At 37.9% G+C, this 12,011-nt stretch overlaps 3 protein-coding genes across 3 annotated transcripts; all 3 read left to right on the top strand.

Annotated features, from left to right (window-relative positions):
- Positions 1 to 317: 317 nt before the first annotated feature.
- On the top strand, positions 318 to 4,994 carry angptl4 (angiopoietin-like 4). Its single transcript, XM_058418864.1, has 7 exons — positions 318 to 980; positions 1,437 to 1,547; positions 1,640 to 1,706; positions 3,076 to 3,189; positions 3,441 to 3,536; positions 3,710 to 3,988; positions 4,078 to 4,994. Exons 1-7 carry the CDS (start codon positions 480 to 482, stop codon positions 4,242 to 4,244), a joined length of 1,335 nt encoding a protein of 444 aa, XP_058274847.1. The 5' UTR covers positions 318 to 479; the 3' UTR covers positions 4,245 to 4,994.
- Positions 4,995 to 6,658: 1,664 nt separating this feature from the next.
- si:rp71-39b20.4 (potassium voltage-gated channel subfamily V member 2) lies at positions 6,659 to 9,777 on the top strand. The gene is made up of 2 exons (XM_058418326.1): positions 6,659 to 7,972; positions 9,493 to 9,777. The coding sequence occupies exons 1-2, from the start codon at positions 6,659 to 6,661 to the stop codon at positions 9,775 to 9,777; spliced, it is 1,599 nt and encodes a 532-aa protein (XP_058274309.1).
- Positions 9,778 to 10,821: 1,044 nt separating this feature from the next.
- insl3 (insulin-like 3 (Leydig cell)) lies at positions 10,822 to 11,613 on the top strand. The gene is made up of 2 exons (XM_058419118.1): positions 10,822 to 11,045; positions 11,166 to 11,613. The coding sequence occupies exons 1-2, from the start codon at positions 10,859 to 10,861 to the stop codon at positions 11,396 to 11,398; spliced, it is 420 nt and encodes a 139-aa protein (XP_058275101.1). The 5' UTR covers positions 10,822 to 10,858; the 3' UTR covers positions 11,399 to 11,613.
- The last annotated feature ends 398 nt before the right edge of the window (positions 11,614 to 12,011 follow it).

Below are 12,011 nucleotides of genomic sequence, written 5' to 3'. Positions count from 1 at the left end.
GTTTTCTGGTGATTCAGTCCTTTTTCTTTTTTGCTACGTTCGTGTTAGTGACCTTTCCCCCAGTTCTCACACGCACACACGCGCGCGAGCGCATCTGAACTCGCACACAAACGCAAACGTTGCTCGTGTTGTAATCTTGGTTTTATTTATTACTCGACTGTAATTTGTCTTTAAATCTCGAGATGTTGATCATGTAACCCGCTACATTATTGCGTCAATGTGTACCGAAAGAGTTAAATTCCGCGAGGAAAAACTGACCAATCAGACGCTAGGAACTGAGAACAGTGCGAGTATAAATTAAGCAGAGAGCAGCGCGTTCGAGAGAGCGAGAGCGAGAGAGAGAGAGAGAGAGAGAGAGAGAGAGACACACACACACACACACACACACACAGAGACACAGAGACAGAGACAGAGACAGAGACAGACAAGAGAGTGTTCAGCGCGAGGATTATAGGGTGTTCTTGTACATTCAGGGCGAAATGAAGATGAAGCTGTCGGAGCTGTTGTGCATCACAGTACTTGTGAGTTCCGGTTCTGGTTCTCCGTACGAGCGAAAAGCTCCTGCAGTAAAAGAAAAACGCGTACAATATGCCGCTTGGGATGACGTCAACGTGCTCGCACACGGCCTGCTGCAGCTCGGACAGAGTCTGAAAGAGCATGTGGACAAAACGAAGGGGCAGATTAGGGACATTTCTGTCAAACTCCGTGTATTTAACGGCAGCGTGAATGAGCTCGCGGCACTGACACGACGCTTGCACGTGGAAAGTGAGGTTCTTAAAGCGCGAGCGGAGAGTCTGGATGAGCGCGAGAACCGGATTCTCAACATGTCCGACCTGCAGGAGAAAACCGGAGAGCTGCTTAGGGACAGACAAGGCGTGCACGACAGGATCGGTAACCTGGAGGAAAGGGTGGACAACATTGTGCAGAGAGACAGGCACGCGCTCACAAGCGGCAATCACAGTGACGCACGCGCCATTCAGGTACGTTTATTTCTGAATATTAGTCTTATTAAACAAATATAGTCGAATTTCATTTCAGTCCACCTGTGTGTGTGTGTGTGTGTGTGTGTGAGAGAGAGAGAGAGAGAGAGAGAGAGAGGTAGAGAGAGAGTGTGTGTGTGTGTGTGTGTGTTTGCGTTGGCAGAAGCGTGTTGTACGTGCACAAACAATAACAGTGGAACAGAATGAAATTTTACTCCAACTAATGTCATGATTGTAGCATAGAACTCAGATGAGTGAAGTTGATTTAGAAACGTGCATAGAGTTTAATTTCTGAGCCACACACAAGTTGTTTTAATATCAACAGTAATTTTGAGGTTTTTATTCTGACGTTTGTGTGTGTGTGTTAATCACTGTTATATTTTCTAAGGTGCACATTATATTTTATAAGGCCTTACATTTCACATACTTATTTTATATTTTGTAATTTGATTTTAGTCGTTGCTGGAGGCACAGAATCAGCGAATTGATGAACTTGTGGAAAGAATTAAACAGCAGCAGGACAAACTGGACAAACAGAACATTCGGATTCGAGCACTGCAGAATCAAGTGAGTTATTATGTTTAATAATTTCTCAATAAATCTATTAAAGTTCATTAATTCAATCCTGTTTACGTGTTAATTATTTATCTGCTTTACAGATCCAGATGAGAAAGGAGAAACTGAACCCAAGCACCGTTCGGACTGAACAACAGGACACGCCAACCTGTGAGCTTATTATTATTGCTAAGTATACAGTATATCTTTAGATGTAAGTGTTTATTACACATTTTATTACAGTTGATATTTACATTACCAATTATACAGCATTGACTTATATCACTAGTGAAGTACAGTAGCCAAAGTGTACACACACACCCATTTTTATATATATATATATATATGTATGTGTGTGTATGTATATCAGAAATTGTACATCTGTTAGGTGACCTGATAAAAGGGAGCATTATTTTAAGTTGTTTGGTGGATAAGTCTGAAATGCTTTGGAGTTGAGGTGGAATTATATGATAAAATGAGCTGTAAAATTTCCAAATAGGTGAAAGTTGAGGAGTGTTGATCTGATCCACAGAGATGCTGAGGTTTAGGTCGGATATCTGGCTGCGATCCAGATGGAATGCAGACGAATATTTTTGGCTCGTGAACTTTGTACAGACTTTATGCTGTTTGAGGCGATTTTATTCTGGCACAAAGAACACAGTCACTTCCTCCAGCAGTGTGACCTATCCCCTAGATCTGTCAGAAACACACACACACACACACATACACACTAGTAATAAAGCTTAATGTTTATATAAATTTGAATCAAAAAGTGTGCAGTTGTTTAATTATGAATAGATTAAATATTTTCAGTTCAGTGATTTAAAAAGCAAGTGGTGCATTTAATGGGTTTAATGCTGGTGTTTAATGGGTTTAATGCTGGTGTTTAATATTTAATGGGTTTAATGCTGGTGTTTAATGGGTTTAATGCTGGTGTTTAATGTTTAATGGGTTTAATGCTGGTGTTTAATGGGTTTAATGCTGGTGTTTAATGGGTTTAATGCTGGTGTTTAATGGGTTTAATGCTGGTGTTTAATGTTTAATGGGTTTAATACTGGTGTTTAATGTTTAATGGGTTTAATGCTGGTGTTTAATGGGTTTAATGCTGGTGTTTAATGTTTAATGGGTTTAATGCTGGTGTTTAATGGGTTTAATGCTGGTATTCTTGGTCATGTTTAGTGGCCTGTTTATTCCACTGTGTCTCCTAAAGGCTGCATCTCAAATGTCAGCACTCGCTGTTCACTCGCTGTGACGTCACACACACACTGCTGTGCACGTGAAAGAAGCATGGCGGGTGTGTGTGTGTGTGTAATGAACAGCAGATGAGGGTATTCAGCTTGGGAACTAGGGGAAAGGTCATGTTTACACACTCGGTGCTTTCAAATGTGAATCTTCATTTTGCTGCAAAGGAACAATAGCACACACACACACACACACACACACACAGCTTTTAGTTTAATACAGTTTTTAAATAGAAGGTTCTGTTTGTTTTAAACAGAACCTGTGCTGTATTAATTGTGTATTTCATTTCATTTTGTAGCAACAGCAGCAAATTGCCATGATATGTTCCTGCGTGGAGAGACAGCAAGTGGAGTTTACACACTGCAGCCTCGCGACTCATCACCGATCCATGTCTACTGTGAAATGACTTCTGGTACAAATTTAAACCAATACACAAAATAAATAGATACTTCAGAGGTGTTGTACTTAAAAAATTAAGTTTAGAAATCAGTATGAAGCTGAAAATAAATTTTTTTGCTTCATTAAATTTAGTAGCAACAAAAAATTGATTAAAAACTAAAATAGAGGTATACATGTTAAATGTCTATAAACATTTAAATAATAATAATAAACTATATAGCAAATAATAAAATATTTCTCTCTGATAATTGTATGTGTGAATAGATGCTGGCTGGACCATTATCCAGAGACGCCACGATGGATCTGTAGATTTTGATCAGCTGTGGAATGAATATCAAAATGGATTTGGAAACCTTGATGGTGAGATTCTGTTCAGAAAACGAAGGACGTTTTAGTAGTTAGCATTTAGCCTGTATTACCAATAACATTAACACAAACATTATTTACCTTACTGTCAGTTAAAGAATCTGTATCTCAAACTTATCATCAGGAATCTCAGAGGATTGTAAAATAAAGTCTAATTTCACACGCAGGTGAATTTTGGCTCGGACTCGACAAAATGTACCGTGTGAGCAAAGATGAAGATTTTATCCTGAAGATTCAAATGACTGACTGGAGAGACGAGCATCAAAGCGTGCAGTACCGTTTCCGTCTGAACGGGGAGGACACTAACTATTCTCTCCAAATTCTGGAAAGTTCTGATGGGAATCTGGAAAGTTCTTTAAGCACCGAGTCATCTAGTCTGCCCTTTTCAACCCGCGACAGAGACAATGACCGGAAACACGACTTCAACTGTGCCAAACACCTGTCTGGTGAGCACCGTGACCGCAATGGCCATCTGCACCACTGTAAGGAAATAGTCTAAGCTCGGTTCTAATGTTTCTTTTTCTCCTCCTTTCAGGTGGCTGGTGGTTCAGTAACTGTGGCCGCTCCAACCTCAATGGCAGGTATTTCATCACTCCTCCCAAACAGAGGCATCAGAGGAAACAGGGAATGTTCTGGAAGACCTGGCATGGTCGATATTATTCTCTGAAAGCCACAGTGATGATGATTTTACCTGTTCACTAACACTTTTGAAAGATCTTCTGTAAGATCATCTTAAAGAATTTATTGGTGATCAGAAAATCAGACCGGTCTCCTTTGTTAAATTTGTATGGATTCATTGATTTTGAAACTGAGAGAAACTACAATGCAGAAAGGCAGATTGCAGTGGTGAGCCGACGCCCAGTTCTGCATGTCAGAACGATTCTGTTCTGAACTTTCAAATACAAATCATGTCAGAAAGCTACAGAAATTGCAGAGTTTTTTCGAAGGTTTATTAATGAGATTTGTTTACCAAAAAATCCTGAAATGATGGACCAAACAACAGATTATCCATTTTAAACCACTTAAAGAAATGGCATTATTTAGAGGCATTTTCCAGTGAAAAACTCAAATAACTCATTTTAACTCTAGAAATATATGTAAAATACGAGTTCTTCACAGGAGTGTGTTGTTCAGCGAGTTTGAGCCTGTGCACATTCCTGCAGACCAACTTTCAGTCACATTGACTGGTGTTAATATTTTAACTGCTGTTTTCACTTTAAATGTTGAATTGTTTGTGTGTTCCTGTGTCTGTGTCAGTGCTGTATTATTTGTTAATGTTATACGTTGAAATATTTGTATTATTTACAATATAGTTGTGGTTTTAACATTTTTTGTACAGTTTTATTTTCTTTCATAATTTATGTTCGCAAGATAAGTCACAGTGTTACCATTTTTTACAAGGAGCTCATTTTTGGTCTTAAACAGACCAATAAAGCTTATTTTTTAAAACCATTCTTGCTGCCTCTCTAAAATTAATGAATCATTTGGGGTTGTGGAGGGCATGGGTGTGGTGGGGTGGAGGTTTGTAATGTGGGAGTGACTGGGTTGGCGTGGGGGTGGGGTGTATGACGGGGGAGTGACGAAAATGGCTGTCGGTGGGGGGGACGACAACACAAGCATGAACACGTCTACAGTCTGCATGCTGCCTGGTGTACGTGCACACACACACACACACACACACACACACACACACACACTGTCTCTCTCTTCCTCTCTCTCTCAGACTTCTTAAATCAATAATATCCAGTTTAATTCATTTAAAAAATAAAATTACATTTTAAGCCAAACATTATGAATTAAAAACGAGACAAATTTTAAATTTATATGTATCTATATAATAGTGTCTGATTTAGTTGTGCTCATTAGTCTAGTTTTAATAATCCCGGAAATAAAAGCAACTTCACACAGACAGCCACCCGAGTACAGGTTTGAACCCATAGTCTCTGTTCTGGTGGAGAAGTTTTTTGTTCTTTTTATTCTGTCATGCAGGATTTTACATGCATGTGTGCTGAGTGTGGAAGAGCATTGGTGGCTCAGGGGTTTAATGTGCTGGGGAACTGCTTAGAAGAAGATTACAACATTTGGTAATTTGTGAAAATGAAAGAAAAATTCATTATTTCTTCAGATTTATGATAACTGTGTTAGCTGTAAGCTGGGTGTTAACTTCCATCCAGTACACTAGCAATCACCTTTTTTCCAAACATGATCCCTGATTTAGCTTAATGTTTGGATGTTAAACACTAGATGGCACTGCTGGATATCCTTAACCATTAAAAATACTGTTGTGTTAATAAAATAAACAGTATGGGATGCTGTTGTCTTGTACGGAATTTCCTTTTTCTTTTTCTCTTAATTTCCAGCAGCTCTTTTTATTCTGATTTATGTGTAATGAATGTTTAACTGTACTGAGCTTCTTAGTAGTTGTCTACCTCAACCCCTTGAATTAGGCTTAGGATGTGTTTCTGTATGACTGTCACTGGGTTTATTTTGGTGTGTATTATATTGTGGATTGGACCAGAATGACAGAGGGGTAATGGGGTGATTCAGGATTTTGATCTTTGCCCTTGCATCTGGTTATGACTTTAGAGCAGATTATCAAGTGTTCTGTAATGAACAAATTTACAAAAGACTTGTTAAATGTTCATTCCTCACTAGGCAGTATCAACATGTACACATAATGAAGTCCAGAAACAGTAAATGTCACATGTAAAAATAATACAAAGAATAAAGAATGGAGATGACACTTTAACGTTTACATGGGTTTGCTCCTCAGTGTGTTATGCTGTTGAACTTCTGCATTTCCTGTGTGAACTTTAAATCACCACACTAATCCTCATGGCTGTATTTTTAACTCCAAGAGATTAAGAGTGTGTGAAGTGATTTAATCCCCTGCTCCTTGTCTTCTGCTCTGTTTTTCTTGATCTTGCGGACTGAAGAGTGGCCGTGTGAGGAATTGATGATTTTGGCTTTGTTAGGGTGTTTTTTAAGTCACAGATTAAAACTGTTATTTTGACTGAACTTGGAAAAATACTTAGGCCATATTTTGATTTCTTGCTCAAATGATTCATTATCTGTGAGTGAACATCTAACTCTTCTTTTTCTGTGGACCAGCAATGATGAACCAATCGAGACGTCATTTCAAACAGTTGATAAAGAGGCGATCAAGTCTTTTTGCTAGCATTAAACTCAATGCCAGCTTCTCACAAAGCATTGAAGAAGAGGATTGTGCTTTTCCTTTTTCACAGGACAGTTCTGTTAAACCATGGACATCGATGGACAGACTCGACAGTCCGGTGACTAAAGCAGAAGATTTAAAAAATCCAAGTAAAGGAAATAAACATAATGATAAAATGCCAGTGAACAGACATTCAGGAATGATAAGCCTTAATGTAGGTGGAAAATTGTTCCATCTTTCAAAACATCTGGCCATAAAATATCCTAAATCACGAATTGGGACTTTAGCTGTGTGTTCAGATCCGGTGAAGCGGCTAACGCTCTGCGATGATTACTGTGTGACCAATAATGAGTTTTTCTTTGACAGAGACCCAACATTCTTCCACTACATCTTCCACCTTTACTACAGTAACTTGTTGTGGGTGATGGAGAGTGTGTGTCCCATTCACTTTGAGGAAGAACTTGAGTTTTGGGGTTTAAACCTGAATGACACACCTCGCTGCTGTCGAATCCTGTACGAGGAAAAAGTAGATGAAATTCGAGACCAGCTGAAGGTAAATAAAGAACTGATGGCTGAAATCGAGCCTGTTCACAACGATGAGGGTTTTAAAACAATGTTTTTGGGGGACTTCCGTAAGACTCTTTGGGATTTAATGGAAAATCCATACTCGTCTGTGGGAGCAAAGTTCTTTGCTGTGTTGTCCACCACCCTTGTACTCATCTCGATTGTGGCCATGACTCTAAACACTGTGAGTGAACTGACAGTGTATAAAATTTATGGAAAAACATACATGGAGTTTGTTGAGATCATGTCAATTCTCTTTTTCACCTTCGAGTATTTCCTTCGGCTCCTGACCACCTGCGATGTGAAGAGTTTCCTGAAAAGTGCCCTGAACTTTGTTGACTTGGTAGCAGTGATGCCGTATTTTATCCAGCTGGTGTTTGAGGCGTTTTCTGATCAGGAAGATCTCAGTGTTCAGGACGACCTCAAAACAATGGCACGAGTAAGCAAAGTCAGCAAAGTGCTAAAAATTGTCAAATTGATGAGAATTTTTCGTATCTTAAAATTAGCGAGACACTCAACAGGAATGCGAGCATTTGGTTTCACTCTGCGTCAGTGTTTTGAGCAGGTGTGCTGCTTATTTTTATTTATTATTTTGGGAATCTTTGCTTTTTCGGCTCTAATGTACTCTGTGGAACAGGACGTGATGGGAACTCCGTTCAGCAGCATTCCAGATACGTGGTGGTGGGCAGCTGTGAGTACACGTGCACACACACTTACAGAACACACACATGCACTTGCTCTGGTCAGGTAAATAAACTGCAGTGTCATTTTATCAGGCTTTTATAGCACTGCTAAAGCACCAAGCACTTGCTTAATTGTTGCTAAAAATCATCTGTATGATCTGTATTCTGTATCAGTGCAGAAGCGTTCATCAGTGAAGAGACTCTGAAACAAATTAGTGTGTTTCTTTCACTCTGCTCTAGCTGAATTGACTGAACCACATTTGTGTGAATTTGCCAGTCCTGATGCAGGCATACTGTCTGACTGATTGCTTAAAACTGCAAACTGTACATCTGCCTATTTCCACAGATTGTTCACATAAACATTACATGATTTTGTGCTCAATTTCTTGGTTGACGTAAAACACCACCAGGGTGTTTGGCCCTCACATCCTTCACAGCTCCTGAAAATACCAAATCACCACACACAGCTTTCATTTCAAGTATACATCTCTGGAAAAAATAAGAGCCCACTGCAAAATAATGAGTTTCTTCTGTTTTTTCTTCCAGGTTCATGTATTGGTGAGATGAACACCATTTTTTGTGAGATGTTTCATTTTTGTGAACTGCTGACAATATTTCTTCTAAATTCAAAATATAACTATTGTTATTTACAGTGTATATTTAAAGGAAATGACAACACATCAAAATAACCCAAGATCATGCAGTTTCTTTGTAAACAAATTGTTTTAATGCTTTGGATAAATAACATTAAGAGATCAGTATTTGGTGGAATAACCCCGATCTGCATGTGTTTTGGCTCCATGATCTCCACCAGTTTCTCACACTGCTGTTGGGGAACTTTATACCACTCTTTTTTGAAGAAGAAAAAAAAAACAGCTCAGCTTTGTTGATGGTTTGTGATCATCCATCTTCCTCTTGATGACATTCCAGAGGTTTTCAATAGGGTTCTGGAGATTGGGCAGTGCTCTCTTATTTGTGCCAGAGCTGTATATAGATGTGATAACATTTAAGCCTTGTTTTTCTCCTACCTTTCACTCTCATTCCCTGCTTCATGTTACTACCTCTCATTTTACAGAGAAACTACTTAAATGCAGGAAGTGAAGGATAAAACATGCTGCTCCAGCACTTCCTGGGCCATGTACAACACTTGCCCATATCTCATTGGTTTGGGTTTTGTGGATTCCTGTGTTTCTCTTTGGTTGATGCTGAAACTGTCAATGATGTCCTGTGTGTGTTTATTAACTACTGATCTGATTGTGCAGTGGGAAAATTAGCTAGTTGGGTCAATCAAATGTACAAAATGAAAAGCAACCACTAATCCTGAGACCCTGTCTATGTATTCTAATAAGCTTAGTGACCTTAATAATATTGTAAAAATAAACATTTACCTCATTTGCTGATATTGTTTCAAAATTGCCTAAAAATTGAGGATACAGCTAGGCCATTGGGCTAGCTATGACAGCTTGATGCTTCTGGGATGTGAAAAAATTAATTATTGATTATTTGTTATTTATTTTCTCTCCTGCAGGTGAGCATCTCCACTGTGGGCTACGGTGATGTGATTCCAGTTTCATTTTCTGGTTGTGTTGTGGCATTTGGCTGCATTTCCTTTGGAATTATTTTAAATGGAATGCCAATTTCTATCCTCTTTAATAAATTTTCTGATTACTACGCCAAGCTCAAAGCACAGGAATATACCAACACTAAAGTCCAGCGCAGTCTGCACCTTAGAAAACGATTACAACAAAAGTTCGAGAATTGTTTTAATCCTCCAGAAAGTCAAATCGACAATGAATTTCAGCACCAGAAATGAAATTTTTTTTTGAGATGAAATTTTACACACTGGTTTATTACATTCTGATCAAATGTCTGTTTTCTGAATTTATTTTTAGTGGTATTTATTAATTAATTAAAATTGCACCTCAATAAAATTTCTCATTTTGGTTTTAGGTAAATATGTTATGCTGCTTAGGTGTGTATCATGTATTAGGTGTATATACTCATCATTGTCCTCATAAGGCATATAAAATAAATCATTTTGAAATAATGTAGCAGATGATATTTAACACATGTATTAATGTCTTAAAACTGAACAGTGAACACAGCACTGACCTGTGTTATGGAGATTTAATGTCCCGAACAGTCTAAGTGATTTAAGGATAACGTGTTAATCAGCTTTATGACTTAAAGCATTAACAGACAAACTAGAGTCTTTACTCTCTTAGTCTTTGACCAAGTTTAAGGAATGAAAAAACATCAGATAATTTTTTTAAATTGATTTAAAATTTTATTACAAAATGATAAACTTTCTGTTACAGCTACATGATCTAAAATTTTTAGTTGGAAATTTCAAATTAAATGACATTTTGTTGTCCTAGCATTGTCACATGTTTACATGCACACACATCTATGTATTTATCTGTGTAGCTCTTTATTGATTTCTTATATGATGTGCTGTGTGACTGTGTTCTACATGGTTCTATGTGTGGTTCTGAATACAGGAAATCATGAGCTTGTGTGCAGATGCAAATTATTGACTTGAATTTAAAGAGATCTTCACATTCATACTCTTATTATAGACTTGCTAAAATGCCATGAAAATAAAACATTATGTTCCAACTGAAATACATGACGCAGACAATGGACAATGTTTTTCAGCCACTAAAATCTCTGTTAGCATTCCTTGACCTAAGGCTGTCTAATAAATCACCTCATTTTTTATCTACAGCCTTGATGAACTTCACACAGATCAGAACATGATTTTCCATTTTGAAGGCCAAGTGTAAAAGCATCAGGCATGATGGTGATATAAAACCCATCAGATACTGAAATGATCATGGAAACTCCAGCACTGCACTGAAACCTTCACCAGTTCACTTCAGCAGAAACACAACATGAACATTAAATGGATCATCACTCTCACGCTTCTGTTAATTGCTGAGAATGAAGGGATTTGGGCAAAAGACGCACGAGTGAAGCTTTGTGGCCGTGAGTTTATCAGGATGGTTGTGACATTGTGTGGAAGTTCACGACTGAGACGCTATGCACCTGAGATTAGCCCTGTGTCCATCAGTGCTCACGGTGGGTCTTTAATCTTTATGGCAAGTTATATAAACAGAATTTTCGTGCTTTCAAATAGAGGGGTTAAGATATGAAGACTACAAAGTCTTCACTTTAAATTTATATTTACTTTTATTCCAGCAATTCGATACAACAGTGATCTGTTTTCCACTCTGACACAAATAAAGAGCGACAGTGAAGATCAGACAATCAGCAAATCACCAGAGAAAGGGTTAAACTCTTCATTATCATCATTTCTCAAAATCATGGAGTCTGCAAAACATTCAACCTCCAGGCTGCAGCGTGACATCGGTCCTGCAGGAGTGTGCTGCAGATCCGGATGCACCAAGACTGAGCTGGTTCAATACTGCTGAACATAAACACTCAACACTACTGAACATAAACTCTTTTTTTTCTTTGCTTTCATTGCTTTGTTTGCAGTAAATGTGGATGTCTAATTTCAGAATAACTTTCTGTTTGGTCTCATTGTGGTGATGTAATCAGAAATAAAACACAACTGAGTTCGTACATATAAAAGGGAATATCTGTGTAGTTCATGTAACTGGTATTTTGGGGTTTTTTCATATTTATTGTCAATTGTTTTAAATTCATTGACTGGTAAACAAATAATATGTAAATAAATCCAGTACATACATATGAATGAATAAAATTGATCATTTTTTTTGTATCCTGTTATGTGCAGCATAAATACGTTCACAGTATCTAAGGAATTATTATTCACAGTATCTATTATTATTATTATTATTATTATTATTATTATTAATTGTAATACAAAATATATCCCATAAGTCAGACAAATTTGCAGTACCATCTGGGGGCTGTGTGCGTGTGTGTTAACTTTAGGGGTATGTACACAAGCACCCTTGTTAATGCATAAAATTGTTTATCATTATTCACTAATCAGTTTATCTGTTTCTCTCCCATCCATCCTCCATCCTACTCATTTTCTCCTCCCTTTTTTTGCTC

Source organism: Hemibagrus wyckioides, linkage group LG20 (genome assembly GCF_019097595.1).
Source record: "Hemibagrus wyckioides isolate EC202008001 linkage group LG20, SWU_Hwy_1.0, whole genome shotgun sequence".
NCBI classification, from domain to species: Eukaryota; Metazoa; Chordata; class Actinopteri; order Siluriformes; family Bagridae; genus Hemibagrus; species Hemibagrus wyckioides.
Note: the sequence above shows the minus strand (reverse complement) of the source record. Positions and strands in the feature narration are given on the sequence as shown.

Coding starts and splice junctions, on each gene's coding strand:
- angptl4 (XM_058418864.1), top strand. CDS start 480: ATGAAGATGAAGCTGTCGGAGCTGTTGTGCATCACAGTACTTGTGAGT. Junction 981..1,436: donor GTGACGCACGCGCCATTCAG/GTACGTTTATTT, acceptor ATTTGATTTTAG/TCGTTGCTGGAGGCACAGAA. Junction 3,537..3,709: donor TGGATTTGGAAACCTTGATG/GTGAGATTCTGT, acceptor TTTCACACGCAG/GTGAATTTTGGCTCGGACTC.
- si:rp71-39b20.4 (XM_058418326.1), top strand. CDS start 6,659: ATGAACCAATCGAGACGTCATTTCAAACAGTTGATAAAGAGGCGATCA. Junction 7,973..9,492: donor ATACGTGGTGGTGGGCAGCT/GTGAGTACACGT, acceptor TCTCTCCTGCAG/GTGAGCATCTCCACTGTGGG.
- insl3 (XM_058419118.1), top strand. CDS start 10,859: ATGAACATTAAATGGATCATCACTCTCACGCTTCTGTTAATTGCTGAG. Junction 11,046..11,165: donor TGTGTCCATCAGTGCTCACG/GTGGGTCTTTAA, acceptor CTTTTATTCCAG/CAATTCGATACAACAGTGAT.